This window comes from Mauremys mutica, chromosome 1, assembly GCF_020497125.1.
Source record: "Mauremys mutica isolate MM-2020 ecotype Southern chromosome 1, ASM2049712v1, whole genome shotgun sequence".
NCBI classification, from domain to species: domain Eukaryota; kingdom Metazoa; phylum Chordata; order Testudines; family Geoemydidae; genus Mauremys; species Mauremys mutica.
Window position 1 is genome coordinate 156,016,076 of NC_059072.1, and position 15,890 is coordinate 156,031,965.

At 43.9% G+C, this 15,890-nt stretch overlaps 1 protein-coding gene across 10 annotated transcripts in view; it reads right to left on the reverse strand.

Annotated features, from left to right (window-relative positions):
* Positions 1 to 8,604: 8,604 nt before the first annotated feature.
* Positions 8,605 to 15,890, reverse strand: part of STXBP5L (syntaxin binding protein 5L) — a 421,232-nt gene continuing 413,946 nt past the window's right edge. For all 10 annotated transcript variants that reach the window (XM_045001069.1, XM_045001067.1, XM_045001064.1 and 7 more), the window contains 3 exons: positions 15,563 to 15,674; positions 14,930 to 15,150; positions 8,605 to 13,404 (listed from right to left, as the gene is read on the reverse strand). In XM_045001069.1, the coding sequence (XP_044857004.1) occupies positions 13,363 to 13,404; positions 14,930 to 15,150; positions 15,563 to 15,674 (375 nt within the window). In that variant the 3' untranslated portion in view covers positions 8,605 to 13,362. The remainder of the gene's footprint in view (positions 13,405 to 14,929; positions 15,151 to 15,562; positions 15,675 to 15,890) is intronic.

The following is a 15,890-nucleotide window of genomic DNA, read 5'->3' on the forward strand; positions in this document are numbered from 1 at the left end:
GAGATTTCATGAACACATAGTGAGTTTTTAAAAATGTGAACAGAGCCCAAGTGCATGGGGTCTGACTGCTGGGCTTTGTTCCTCTGAGTGTGCTGTTGTACTGGGGAAAAGACAAATGGTACTGACTGATAGCACTAAATAACCACCTTTGTTATACTTCTTAGTTTATTCCTGACCTGTCCTGCAGCGCTTATGTCTCCTCCAGTGTTTTACCTTCAAGTCACAGCACCTTCACTGTGTCACTATCACCCTCTGGGTGTCTGTCTGTCTAGGTTTATGTGCTATTTGTTGTCACAGTATCCGACACCTCTTGTATACTTCACCCTCCAGTTCAGCTGCAGGAATCATGCTGCTGCATTTGAGTCATATTAAAATTCTGAGCCCCTGCCTGCTGCTATTTTTGTTCCTAAATTCTCATTAGATTTTCTTCAATTATTAGCAAAGCTAAGCAGGAAAGAAGGGGAGGTGGGAGGGAGGGCTTTGCTGTTAGTTTGGTGGGAGTAGTCTTTGAGGTTAGGCTTTGGTCATTGGCAAAAACAAATCTCCAAAAGAGACTAGAAAAGAACTTGCTGAAAAAAGGAGCCATATTAAGTGTGTTCCTGTCCGTCTGGACTTTAAATCTCTCTGAAATTGGGCTCTTGTCCTTTGAATGATGTGTTGGAGGAATCCCTGTGCTGAATTAATGTAGTTAGACCTCAGCTCTGACTCTACTGGCATCTTTAGAAGATGCCTGTTTTGCACTGTAAAGTGGTAAGCGGGTTGCAGCGGGAGAACTGGCTGTTGGGATGTTCTGATCCACACATTGCTGTGCTGGGACTGAGCAGATATTTAGTTGGAGGCTGTTTTTGCTGTTTTGAGGCCTGGAGCCTTGTTGCCAGTGACTGAACTGACTTTGTGACCTGGCTCTCTCATCACAGGCCAAAAGGGTATCTCCTCTTCTATTTTCACAGGCAGGATGCAGCCTGTCAGATGAAGGGTTTGTTTTCTGCTCTCCAGTTAGTACATCTCTCTCCAGTCTTCTCTTGCCTTGGAGGTGAAAGGCACTCTTCAGAGCCGCGCCACCTTGCCCCTGGCTTAGGCAGCCCAGAAGGAAGGGCATGTCTATGCTGCCCGGCAGTTTGGGCTAAGGACTAATCTACTCTAGAAATGCATCTGGTGAAGACTGTCTGTGCCAATGGGAGAGAGCTCTCCCTTTGCCATAATAAAACCACCTCTGCAAGTGGTGGTAGCTATGTTGGCAGGAGAAGCTCTGCTGCCAACATAGCACTGTCCATGCTGGCACGTAGGTCGATGCAACTTACATTGCTCAGGAAGGTGGCTTATTCACACCCCTGAGCGACATAAGTTATACTCACATAACCTGTAGTGTAGACAAGCCCTAAGCAGGTGTTAACAGCAGTGCACACCAAAGTATTGTGCTGTAATTCCCCTGTGTGGATTCTGTGGGTGTAAACTAAAAGGTCTGGAGTTCAAACTTGGGACCTTTCAGTTCACACCCACAGTGTCCACATTGGGGAGTTACAGCACAGCACTTGGGGACATGCTGCTATTCACACCTCCTTAGTCTGAACTCTGGAGCAGTGTAGATATGCCTGAAGAAACAAAGGCCTGGTCTACACTACGCGTTTAAACCGGTTTAAGGAGCGTAAAACTGATTTAACGCCACACCCGTCCACACTAAGAGGCCCTTTATATCGATATAAAGGGCTCTTTAAACCGGTTTCTGTACTCCTCCCTAACGAGAGGAGTAGCGCTAGTATCGGTATTACCATATCGGATTAGGGTTAGTGTGGCCACAAATCGACGGTATTGGCCTCCGGGTGGTATCCCACAGTGCACCACTGACCGCTCTGGACAGGAATCTGAACTCGGATGCAGTGGCCAGGTAGACAGGAAAAGCCCTGCGAACTTTTGAATATCTCCTGTTTGCCCAGCGTGGAGCTCCGATCAGCACGGGTGGCGATGCAGTCCGAAATCAAAATAAAAAAAGAGCTCCAGCATGGACCATGCGGATGTGATCGCAGTAAGGGCAGGCAAATCTGTTCTATCAGTGCTCCGTTACAGAAGACGAAATTCAAAATCATTTTTAAAAAATCTCCAGACAGACGCCATAGCAGGGACTCAGCGCACTGCTGCGTGACAAGCGTAATGGAAAGCCAAAGAATCAAATGGACGCTCATGGTGGGGGGACTGGAGCAGGGACTGGAGGACTCAAGCAATCCCACAGTGCCTGCAGTCTCCGAAAAGCATTTGCATTCTTGGCTGAGCTCCAAATGCTTCTAGGGTCAAACACAGTGTCCGCGGTAGTTCAGGGCATAGCTCGGCAATTTACGCACCCCCTCACCCACCCCCAGAAGTGAAAGGGAAAACAATCCTCTCTTGACTCTTTTACATGTCACCCTATCTTTACTGAATGCTGCAGATAGACGCGATGCTGCAGCAGTCAACACCAACATCCTTGCTCCCCCCCCCGCCATGGGTGGCTGATGGTGCAATATGGCTGATATCCATCGTCATCATCAGCCTATTGGCACATGGGGCAGTGCAAAAGGACTGGTAACCATGCTGACTAGCATTCCGTGAGGTCTATCATGGGCGCCTGTGTAAAAAGCTCCTGATTTTTCCTGGTAGATGGTGCAGTATGGCTGATAACCGTCTTCATCATAGCAACAGGGGGCTGAGCTCCATCAGCCCCCGCCCTTCATGTGTAAAGAAAAGATTCAATTGTCCCTGGACTAGCAGCGGGATGCTGGGCTCCTCTCCTCCACACTGCTTAATGTCCTGTCTGGACTATCATAGCAGCTGGAGGCTGCCTTCCACTCATTTCTCACTAACAAGTCACTGTGTCTTATTCCTGCATTCTTTATTACTTCATCACACAAGTGGGGGGACACTGCTACGGTAGCCCAGGAAGGCTGGGGGAAGAACGGAATCAACAGGTGGGGTTGTTGCAGGAGCACCCCCTGTGAATAGCATACAGCTCATAATTTCTGCTGGATCTGACTCAGAGCAGCTGTGCTCTCTGGTTCTATGATACAGTGGTTCTCTAGTACACTTGCCCATATTCTAGGCAGGACTGATTCTATTTTTAGATACCAAAAAGGAGGGATTAACTCAGGGAGTCATTCCCAATTTTGGCTTTTGCGCCCCTGGCTGATTTCAGCCAGGGGCACTTATAACAGCAGCAAATGGTGCAGTGCAAAAGGACTGGTAACCATGATCATCTTATTACCAATGTATGGTATGGTAGATGGTACAGTATGGCTGGTAACCATCTCTGCTGTCATGCAAAAGCAAAAGCATGCTGCTGTGTAGCGCTGCTGAATCGCCTCTGTCAGCGGCATCTAGTACACATACGGTGACAGTCTCAAAAGGCAAAACAGGCTCCATGATTGGCATGCTATGGCATCTGCCAGGGCAATCCAGGGAAAAAAGCCGCAAAATGCTTGTCTGCCGTTACTTTCCCAGAGGAAGGAGTGACTGACGACATTTACCCAGAACCACCCGCGACAATGATTTTTGCCCCATCAGGCACTGGGATCTCAACCCGGAAATTCCAAGGGGGGGGGGAGGCTGCGGGAACGATGGGATAACTACGGAATAGCTACCCACAGTGCAACGCTCCAGAAATCGACGCTAGCCTCGGACCGTGGACGCACACCACCGATTTAATGTGTTTAGTGTGGCCGCGCGCACTCGATTTTATACAATCTGTTTTGCTAAACCGGTTTATGTAAAATCGGAATAATCCCGTAGTGTAGACGTACCCAAAGAATGAGTGAATGGGAATGAGAGGAGAAGTGGGGTAAAGGTTATGTTTTACTGCTGCAGCGCGTTCACTCACAGTGCTCCAGTGTCCACACAACTTGCCATTCTGGTTCATGTTCTGTTTTGCTCTTGCCAGGCTGGCTGAAGTCCAGCAGGATAAGGCAGATCTGTGTCTGTCAAAAAGTAATCTTTCCCACAGCCTAGGCATAGGAAATAGCCTTGATTCTCCAGTTCTCCATCAGAGTCATGTTCTTGTGAGAAGTAACAACCAGATAGCTGCTGGGATTTACCGACAGTGCTCTTGAGAGGCTTCAGAAAGTCTTATTGCTGGGTTCCTGGGTAGTCGTGATTTCCATCCTGCTGGTCAGTTTATCTTAGAGGAAAGAGTATCATTGTAGATTGTTTTAGCATAAGCCAGATGATCTTAAGAGTAATGGTTCCTGACAAGCAGAGCCTTCACCATCAGGTCCTTAGTGGACTTGTTTAGCGTTTGGGCTTTCCATTGGTGGAATGGTTTGCCTCCAGCTACTTTCAAAACCAACCCCATTTCTGCTCGCAAACCAGAGCTCTTCTGGGAACAGAGGTATTGTCATGGAATTGAGGCCGGGAGTTCAGAAAAAGTTGGACACGTGTTGCTGCTGTCTCAAAGATGTCTTCAATTTCTCCTAAGGGTATGTCTACACGGCAATAAAAAATCATTGGCACCAAGTCTCAGGGCCTGGGTCAATTGACTCAGGCTTGTGAGACTCAGGCTGCAGGGCTAAAAATAGATGCTCAGGCAGGGAGTGTGGGCTGTGAAACCTCATGAGGGGGTGGGTCTCAGAGCCTGGGCTTCTGCCCAAATCTGAATGTCTACACTGCAACTTTTAGCCTTGCAGCCCAAGCCCTGTGAGCCTGAGTCAGTTGACCCAGTCCAGCCACAGCTGTTCTGCAGGTCTTTTATTGCAGCATAGACGTTTCTTAGGCTGTGGCTACACTTAGCACTTCAAAGCGCTGCCGCGGCAGCGCTTTGAAGTGCTAAGTGTCGTCAAAGCACCAGTGCTGGGAGAGAGCTCTCCCAGCGCTGTCCGTACTCCACCTCCCTGTGGGGAATAACGGACAGCGCTGGGAGCCGCGCTGGGGCTTTGACCACACTGACACTTTGCAGCGCCGCAATTTTCACACCCTGCTGCAGCGCTGCAAATTTGTAAGTGTAGCCAAGCCCTTAGTTAACTCTCTCCTGGTCTGTGTGTCAGCTCATTGCTATTCACAGTGCCATCAAAGGATAGAGAAATTGCTCATCCCTGGGGCTAAAAGCTTCTTTTGTTCCTTTCTACTGCAGAGTTAAGTACCAGCACTTGGTTCTTCAATGGAACCTGCCCTCCCTCCTCCAGGTGCTCCTGGATCCCCTTTGGGAGCAAAACACTTCAGAGGGATGGAAACTTTGTCTTAAGGTGCCATTCTTAATTGCATTCATGATAGCTGCAAAGTAGGGGGATTAATCTCATTTTAACCTGCATGAGAACTCAGGTTTTTGCATCCCCCGGAGTTTATTCTGGAGACTCATTCTGAGTTTCAGGTTAATGAATCTCATTTCACCTCTGTTGCAGCGACTGCTCTGGTCACGATAGTGAACTCCACTGCCCAGTTTAAAACCCTCATGAATTTTTTAAATGCCTTTTCCTTATTGTCCACTTTGCTGATCACACCTACCATCTCTTCCTCATTATGAGCAACTGCCTAACCAACCATGACAGCTCCACACACTAGATGCTCTCCTGCCTGGAGTAGACAGGAGGTATTGGATCCCCTGGCCAGTGGGGAGAAGAGGCTGTGCAAACACAGCTACGGACCAGTTGTAGACACGTGGACATCTACAAAAAGATTGCACAAGGATTGCAGGCAAAGGGGTATGATAGGGACCAGCAGCAATGCCACGTGAAAGCAAAGGCACTGTGACAGGCATACCACAAGGCCAGGAAGGCCAACAATCAATCTGGTGCTGAGCCACTGGACTACCACTTCTACAATGAGCTGCATACCACACTTGGCGGAGACCCCACCAGCACCCCAAAGCACTCTAGATACGTCCAAGGAGCCCGAGACACAGACCCCTGCTGTTCACAGCAAGGGGGAAGAGGAGGGACACAGCAGGGGCATCCAGCTATGCCATGAGCCAGGATCTTTTTGAGACTCCACTAGTCGAGTCAGTCCCACAAGCCGAGTGCAGAAAAGCCCAATGAAGGGGAAGGAACCTCAGGTAAGTGTGCATGCATTTTTCCTTACAATGTTTAAATATAAAGATGATGCCCCACCCAACCCCAAGTTAGCAGGAGTCAGGCACTGACTTTTCATTTGTTTACTTCTCCAAGAGGAGGCAGTGGTACAACAAACAGAGATAGAGGTATCTGTTTTTTATTCCATGGTAGAGTTGGGTGGGTGGGCATGCAGAGCAGCTTGTTTATGTCCATAGGATGGTTCCTTGTATCTTCCTGGGAGATCTTGATGAAACTTTCATGGAGGCACTCTGCAACCCTCTCTTGAAGGCTTCTGGGGTGGGCTGCCTCATTTCATCCTCCATGATAGGACACTTGCCCATGCCATTCAACAATGACTTCAGTAGGCACCATAGCAGTAAATGGGCTAGTGGCATATGGCCCCAGACAGTTTTGGGACACCAGCAACTGTGCTTTTCTTGCCCTCAGAAGTAAGATATCTGCTAAAATCACCACCACCTGTGGAAAATAGTGCCACTATTCAGTGCCACTGCACTGTACTCGTACACATGGAAATAGAGGCCAAATAGGCAGCTGCTCCTTGAATGTCATCAACAACCTTGAAATGTTTTCGCTATGTCCCACAACAAACTGTCCTCAAACCATCATATCCTCCATTGGTACGGTTCTTCCTGTGGTGCTGCAAATATCAGAGGATTTTGTTCTGGGTTTGCAACGCTCATGAATGACAACAGAGCTCTTAGAGATGGTGAACAACAAGAAGTGGGATCTATTCAAAAGAGGCATGAAAATTATGGGATATATATAGCTTTATGGGATGGGAAAGTTGCATGATGGGAACTTGACCCCCACACACACTTGCTCCAGTCACCCCTGCATGACTCATTTCTGCCCCATCATGCATTGCCAAATTTTTCCAAAAGACAGTGCATTGGATGATGATGAGTGGCACACTGGGATAACTACTCCTGATGTGCTGCACTGTGCACTGACATGCACTCCTGCTGAAGACATGCAGCACTGGTGGAAGGAGTCAAGTATGCACTCACGTGTAATATACTAACTGCAATGACTTTAGGCTGTCACAACTTGCATCTACCAAAGGTTGTAGTGTAGACATGGTCCCAGGTTCTCTTGGTTGCACCAGAGGACATGACTCTCCCTGGCTGTCAGGCAGGCTCTGAAGTTTTAAGTATCTCCCACTCATAAGAGCTTTTGTTGTGAAGACTGAAATGTGGGACAGAATCCACAATAACAGCTCAGTGAAATGTAGCTTGAACCCCCCTACCCCCAAGCCATGACTGGGTCCAAAGTGTATGGCCGTGTTAAGTCCCATGCTGTAAGAGGTGTAGCATCTTTCCTGGGCTCAGAAAGCGGAAGCAGTTCCCACTGATGTTGAAGGCTCATTTCCCTGACCTCCAACTCACATTCACAGTTTGCTCAGACCTTGTCTGCTGACGTTGCTTCAGGCCAGAACCTGTTCCAGGCACTACTGTATAGTAAGGGCTTTTTGGGTCATTGCTTGCAGCATACGGTGTCTGTAATTGCTGTTGCTGGGTAGGGTGGAAGAAGAAAGATGTATGCTGGGGGATGATTGCTCACTGGTAATTCTGTATATCCTGCTCAGTCCTTTCTTCTCCCATCCCATTCCTCCTTCCCTCCCCCGGCAGAATAACTTGATGTTTCTCTCTGGCCTTAGTTTGCTTGGCCAGTCTCTAGTTGGAAGGGAGGTGTGAAGATTGGTTCTTGTTCATTAGCTTTGACTGAGATTTTTGTCTCCTTGCAGGTGACAACAGAATCATATTGTGAGTAATTACCCCACATATGCTCCTGTTCACCTCCCAGCCAAGGAGTAGGGGCTTGCACAGCAGCCACTGGTGCAGAAAGACTCCACAGCCATCATCTGGTGCTTGGGTGTGGTGTACCATGGTGACGGTGTTTGCAGCTGGGTCAGGTACTCTGTAAAAATCATGGTGTGCCCCTGATATGGAGGTGGGGTGAGGGGCCCTGTCCATACACTAGAAGACGAACCAACAAATCGCTGTTTCCTAAGACTGGGGGAATTGGGCTTATTGGTTCCATTTGCATAAGAACATGTGTTGTTTTTTTTTAGTTCCTGTGCCACTTTATGTTCTCTAAATTTCTTTGCATAATACAAGTGACCTGTCTAAGCAAATGGTGCAGCTGTAACTTACTCAAAACTTATGGGGGGAGGGGAAGGTGTTTAAAAAGCGCTTCAGTTATTTAGGAGCACAACTCGCGGTGAGAGTATGTCTGCATTTTGACACTGGAATCTTAGGCAGGAACTCTTGAGCCAAGGCAGTACAGCACTAATAACCACAATGGCTAGATATATGTAAGCTCGCCCTTCCGCCCCCCTGCTCTGCCAACATATTGTGGGAGTCTCAGACATCATGAAAATACAGAAATAACAGCTCAAGTGACTAACTTACAAGATGGCATTAGTGGGGCCTGATGATGTATGGAAGTTGTAAACCAAAAAAAGCCGTGTGTAGAAATGCCTACTGTGGTAGGGATGCTTAACCACATGGAATATGCATTATAAACCCTTTACCTAACTACATAGCCCTGAAAAAAGAGAATTACACAAAATAATGCCAATTCTTTCCTTTATTTTCTTTCCATCAGTTCTTTCACCAGGAACTCAGAATAGCTTCAATCAAAGGTGCCTTAATTTACCTTTGTGATGCCAATTTTAGGATACCTGTCAAAACAGTAAACGGTTAGTGGAGCAAGAGGAGTGTGTGGTTCACTCCTGGATTTAACCTTCATTTTGAAATATAGGTGGTGCCTCATTAATGAAAACCACACATAATTTGTCCACAGTTCCTTGACAGAGCCAGAATATGGGATAATAGTTTAAAAAAAAAGTACAATATTTTGATTTTAGTCAATAATCACATAAGAGAAAACACATGAATGGAAACTCTTTTAAATGAATTACACCGATGAAGTGTTGTCAACAAATGGAAACATGCAATTCATTAATGAGAGAGAGAGAGTTCTTACTGAGTCCTTACCAAGGCAAAATTAATCAAGACTGAAATATATTGTATTTGCATTCACCTTTAGGTCATGAAAAGTGATGTGGGATACCCAGAGTAGAATACTTAAAGGGTGCAATTAAATGCAGTCTGGCAATTTGCCTGTGATATAATAGAGACAATTTATAAATAGAATAATCTTGAGGTTGAATACAACATTTACGTTAGTTGTGATGTTTTTCCACATTAGATACATACAGAATTATTTTTTCAGTGTACAATTTATTTATTATAATACACACAAGGAATTGGGTGTGAGATGGTTTCTGAAAAAGGAATGTGTAAAAAGTACAGAGAATTTTTGTGATAACTTCACGTCTAATAATTGAACCTGTGTATATTTAAATATTTATGCAAAACCTATATTCTGTTTAATAGAGAAAAAATGTCTAATTTGAATTCAGAAATGCAGTCAGACCACATCTACTCAAAAGTATAAATAGTTGGGACATAGGAATGTAAAAAAATATGATTTAGAAAAATCTTATGTGATTATAGAGAACAAATCCTGGTGCTGTTACAGAATTTCATTAGATTTTTAAAATTTTTTAATTCAGAATTGAAGTTTAAAGTGGTCTAGGTCTAGGAGTTGGCTGCACATAAAATAGTTCTTACTAGTAAGGATTCGTCTAATGAGAAGCCACATATTGGATCTAATTTAATATATTTATTTGCATATTACACCCCTAGCTGTGTGTGTATTTTGTGTATCGGATTGTTTGGGATAGTGCATATATTTTTGTGAGTGAAAAATGTATTTTCTAACATCATAAAAATTTTAATTGAGCGACATTATGCCAAAGTGTCACTAGAGGCAGCCTTTTATACTTTAAATCTAATGTAACCTATTTGGAGTTTGTACTTTTTAACTAAGAGTTCAGATGTAGAAAGAGCCTAAAAGTTATGGATGTTGTGTGAACCGATGCTGGCTTGGTAGAAAAGGTGAAAGCACATTTGATTTCAACATTCTTCTTAGAAAGCCTAGTGTCCTAATTTTCTTCTCAGCAAGTAAAATCATTGCTCTGCTTATCAGCTTGAAGGCTGCAGCTTTATTACTCTAGTTATTAACAAAAAAATGTTTAGGATAGGCCCTCTAAAAATCCCACACTCCTCCTCATGTCACAAGAAACTAATCAGCCAGGCTTCCCCCACCCTCATTAAATTTTAAGTTAAAGGCTTTTCCCCACATCCACGGTAAATCTCAATAGAAAGCATTTTAACAGTGTGCACTAACAAACTTATACAACATATACATTACATATATATATTTATATATATAGAACGTTCTATATACAAACATATACAATTTTTTTAGATCTCTACAGACTACAAGAAAATTAATAATTATAGTCACAAGAGCTGAACATTACAGAAACAGGAATTTGTAACTTTCTGGAAAGATGTACAATATGCCATCGATGAAAGGAAGATACAGTTGTGACCTCCTGGGGAGTTTTTCTAGAGAAAAAGATGGAGTTAAACATTCAAAATTGTATGTTTGGGGAATCTAAATTCTTCTTTTGTGAAGTAAAAAGGCAAATTGAAAGCTACTGGCTGGCTTTCCCACTGATACAGCATGGTGTTAAGTTAGAAACTGTTGATAGAGCAAGTGTAATGTAAATGACCTACTGGAAGCATATTTCCCTCATGCAGGCTGTAGCTGTTCAAACTGACTTGTGCAACTGCTTCATGACAGAGTGAGCTCTAGCATCTGCCTAAGGAGGCTCCCATTTCATTCAGGATCATAGGTCCCTGAACTGATGTTAGAGCAACACCTCTGCCTAAAAGCAAGCCAAGAATTTCTATACACTACAGAGCTAGTACCATCCTAATCATTCACCAAGCTTTCTGCTAGTCTGCCCATACAGTCATGTGTGATACATCTATGGATACTGCAACATGTCAGTGAATTGCAATGGAAACTCCCAGTGTAGCCAGTAGAGGAGGTGTACATGGCACCACTCTTGAACCAGGAATATCTTTTCCATACAGGTTAATTAGTATAGAAACAGGTGCAGTAAGTTACAGAACTAACTCATGTCCCTGGTAGAATGATTTCCCTCCTGAATCTTTACCTGTTTGGTCTGAGCCTAATCCATTGACAGTTTAAATCCCTTCTCTAGTCTTGCAGCTAAATGAGGGAACAGATCCTCTCTAAGGTGTTTGTAAAGCTGAAGTGCCCACAAGATTAGTGATTTAGACTAATGATAGGCCAGAGTACATGTAGAGTAAACATGCAATGCACATGGGCTGGATTAGCCATATGGACTACAACGGTCAAAGCTGTCATTTTAACCTTGCCTGCAGCAAAATTTAAAAATTCTGAATAGCACAAAATTCATATTGAGCCATAACAGTGTAACCTTAATGAGGCCTCAAACTTGTGCCATAGCCTTAATTCACACAGCTTGTGATGCCAGACTTGAGTCCAAAACATGTATCTAAAATTGAGCTGAATTAAATATACAATAGGTGTTTTTGCCAGTGAGCACCCACCCCAAAACTAAAAACAGAGCAGATATGAGAAAGGAATGGCTGAGAGAGCTACTGCGTGAGAGTTAGCAGTGCTTTCCATGGAAATGCAGAAGCCAGAGCAGTGTCTCATGGTCCAGAGTGTGCATTAAACTGTCATGATACAAACATGTAGGAAGTTAAAGCAAAGCTGACGGCCATGGCTATTTGGGAGGTCACTAGCTGCAGCTGCTTTCTCAGACCATTTTCCTTCAAAGTGAATTCTCCTGATGCAAAGTGTCTCCATCTCTCTCTCCCTAGTTTGTACTTGTGCATACTTGCTGGCAAACATGACTGTGGCACCTTGTTCCCAAGTCAATTTTAGAATCCATCTGACTTCACAGTTGGTTACTTTGGAAATTGTGCTGATGCAGAGGAGTAAAACTGAGCTGGGGAAGAAAATTGACTGTTATGTAATGGGAATGCTGTTCAGGCAAATACATCAGGATAAACTGCTGTGGAAAAGAATCTGACAGTATCTGCGAAATGAAGGAAATTAAAAGCCCCATGGCAGCAGCTTTACTGATATGAACAGCCTATTTCACCAGCACCTTGCATGGGCATTTACACTTGTGCAAAGTAGATATAATGTGCTCCTGAGTTCTCCACTCACTCATCTCTGTGGCAGTGTTTTACACCAGCTTTGCACAGGTTGCAAGTGGTGATACACCAGGCAAGACAGTGTAGAAACTGGTCTATATAAAATTACATCTGCGGGGCTTTGCAGCTCAAACTTGTTGCTGGTGTGATCTTCAGCCAGCCAGCTTTAAATTGGGTTACTGTGCAATTTGTTTAGCATCACTTCAGTGCAACTCTTTCCTGCAAGCTGCTGAAGTCACTGACTTGAGGAGATTTACCAGCTTGACCCACTGGGCCCTCTACTTTCTTCAGTTTAATTCAATAGATTACTGACTCACCTTCTCTTCCGCTTCTAATATTGAAAAAACAAGGCAACCAAGTGATTCAGAAACTCCTGAGGTGACAAAAGTTATCTCAGCCCCCTCAACGGATGCTTTCAGAAAATTAGTATTTATGGAAGGTGTTTCCTGCACTCTTTGGATTGTAAAGACACCTTCTACTCTCAATTAGGTGACATCCCAACTGGCTCCTTCACAAACACTAAATAGAGCATTTGGATTGGATTTGGATGTTGGTTTATTCTTTGGATAGGAATTAAATAGCACTGATGATTTCAACCTAAGATTTTATAAGGAAAAGAAGTAGCAGCAACTAAGAAAATGCAGCTCATCTAATTTTTCTGTCCAGAGTAGCAGCAGCCATGCTTGAAATGTACTGGCTGTTTGTAGTGTAGTTTTTAAAAATAAAGATTTTTGCTGTTTTTAAATATTTTTGCTCAGCATAGAAATAAATCCCTTTTTCTTCGGTCACAACATGCTTTCTTTTTAAGATGTCAATTGGTCATGCAAAATTGTATTTTTAATAAGTGCATTAACATTCTAGGTTTGTACAGGATATTTTTAACCAGAGATACTCTCCACAGTTCATTCCTAGAGCTTCTAAAAAGAGCTACATGCCAATGTGACTGTGCAGTTGCTTTTGGGAAAAGATTTACTACAGCATGAGCCAGGTATTTTGACTAAAAGACCAGTACAAGTCTAGGCTCCATTTTGTGGGATATAAAACTTCTCCTTGACTTCCCGCTTGTGGTGAATCCAAACAAATAACAGGAAAACATTTCCTAGGAGAAAGTTTTGCTTCTGGCCAGTGATTGGTAGTGTTGGGAATAAGTTCCGCTTCCCTGAATAGTGTTCTCATCAAAGCCAAGCAGCTTCTTTAAAAGTCTAAAACTGGTACCATTTCTTGTCCTTATATTTCAGCATCAACTACAGAGATGGGAAATAAGCAAAATGAAAATTAGATACAAAAATCTGTTTTGCTAACGGTAAAGACTTGTGCTAAGTTAGTATGCGGTAGAACTCCACCGAACTAGTGGTACCACAAATGAAGTAGGTCCATTCATTGTCATGGACTTCATAATCAAGTAGAAAATTTGAAGTAAACAAATAGCAGCAGGTTGTGTTTTGCCAAACATGTCATTTCCCTTTGCTGCTGTGAAAAAATAATATATATATATATATATATATTTATTTATATTATTTTTTGCTTTCTCTAACTTCATAATTAAGTATTAAACTCCACAAAGAATATTATTTACCCATAGCTCTCTGTTCACTGAAGAGACGCTTCTCAGGGAATTCCTACTTTAGCACACTGCTTTTTGCATAAGGTGAAGTAGGAACTGCCATAGATTAGGGTACGCTAGGTGCCTCGCCTGCAGAATACCATCTGTCAGAATACATCTCTTTGAGAGTATTTTTTGCCTCACACTTATAACAGCCAATAGGAAAACCAAAAACAAACATTCTCCCTGGGGCATGAGGTAGGTGGTAATCTAGCTGTACAGATATCTGGAAAACTGGAATTACAGGTAAATATTCCTTAATGTACTACTTCTTCTTTTCAGTTGATTCCCCCTCTTAGGACTATACCATAGGGTGACATCATTTCAGTTTTACAGAGCAAATGTCTCCATGCTAAGCAGCCTATTTAGAGGAAACCAGTTTAGCATAACATACTATGGTCATGCCCCTAGTTTCCTGTGCCCTGTAATGCCCCACTTGTTCCCTTGCATCCAGATACACACCTGTGACCCACTCTAGTTTCCCCCTCCCTGTTCAATGAATGGACGTAATGGTCATCTTAACTGAGGGAACATAGTACTCACCCTCCGACTGCCACCAACGGGAGATGGCAGCAGTTTTGAAAGACAGACACTTATGAAGAAAAAAATTGCAGGAGACTCAGGCATTGGTGGCACCTTGGGTCTCCCCTGTTTTCTCTCCATAGCACACAGTTTTGGTTCCTGAGGACTGAACTTTTTTGATCTAATTGAAGTCTTTGGACTTAATATAGGGATACCCAGATGAAATGTAATGGCCTGTGATACACAGGAGCGAAGACTAGATGATCTGATCACCCCTTTTGGCTTTAAATGCTATGAAAATCTGGAGTAAGTGTAACCAAAGTAGATGGCTGCCTGAGTTTACAGAGAGCCTGAAACAGCAGCTCTGAGGTGGGAAACTACCCCATTTATTTCAGTGGGTGCAGATGTGAATGATGATACTTTACTGCTCATCAAGCATGTAGGAAAGGAGAGAAAGTGTCATATAATGACAATCTACACTAGGGTTCCCCAATGTGTGGGGAACAGTGCTGTATAAATGAAGGTAACAACACCTGGGGGACTGTGCCTGCTTTAATTTTCCTGCAGGAGGTTCAGCTTTCTTAACTTTGGGTAACCCTGGGTAGGGCAAACTCTCTCCACATGTATGTGCAAGGAACCCATACCTCATGTGCATGTTTGGAAAATGCCTCTGCACTAGCCATCATGCTTGCAGTCTTTTCATCCAGTTCTCCCAGTCTCTGTCCTCTCTCGTCAAGGGCGAGGCGCGCACGAGTCAAGTCTCCGATTACCCCTCCTGCAGCTCCTTTCATACCCTCGATTCCACCCGAGCCAGGGATGTGCTGAGCCAGACTCCGAGAGGCTTTTCCTGCTGAAGCCTCGCCAACTACACAGGGAAAGTGGAGTTAGCTCATTCCCCCATCGACACCTAGAGAGTTCATTGCTAGTTCCTCACTCCCTTGCTGTTATTTGGAGTGTACTGTGGCACACAGAGACTGCCTCAAGCTACCCAGGCAGGTTTGATAGTAGTGCCATCTCAAACCTGTTCTTCAGTAACAGCAGGGATGGGGCTTATTTACTTGCTCTTAGGGGGAAGAAAGAAAACATTTGGGTAGCTAGAAACAAGGCTCTGAAAGGTCAAGCTCTAGCTCCTAGTAGCTTGTGGGAGAAATTCTCTTACCTCCTTTATAGTGTTATCTTTAACATTTTTAACATCCCTTCTTTCCTACATTACGTGTCCTGTCCTTGTATCGGTTTAACTGTTGTGTCTTCCGTTAGTTTCAGTTATAATCACTTACACAGCTCTTCTCTGTCAAAGGTCTGCCCGCTTCCTCCAAACAGCCCCTTGAGAAAGCCTCTGTTCTGGGCTTCGGGTGTTTCCACTGGGGTAAACAAATCCCCAAGCATGTCCTGGCCAAAATCAGACAGAAGAACACATGAGGGAACTAGAGGGATGAAGATTGCCATTTACTTTAAAATTAGCATAGAGAGTCATTGACATCAGATATTTGGCAAATAAAAGATAAATTCTGCTCTATGCCATATGTTGTATTGCAAGACCAGGGCTAGCAGGGACAACAGTTGACTGTCAATTTGTCTGCAAAATCAATTCTTTAAATTTTTTTT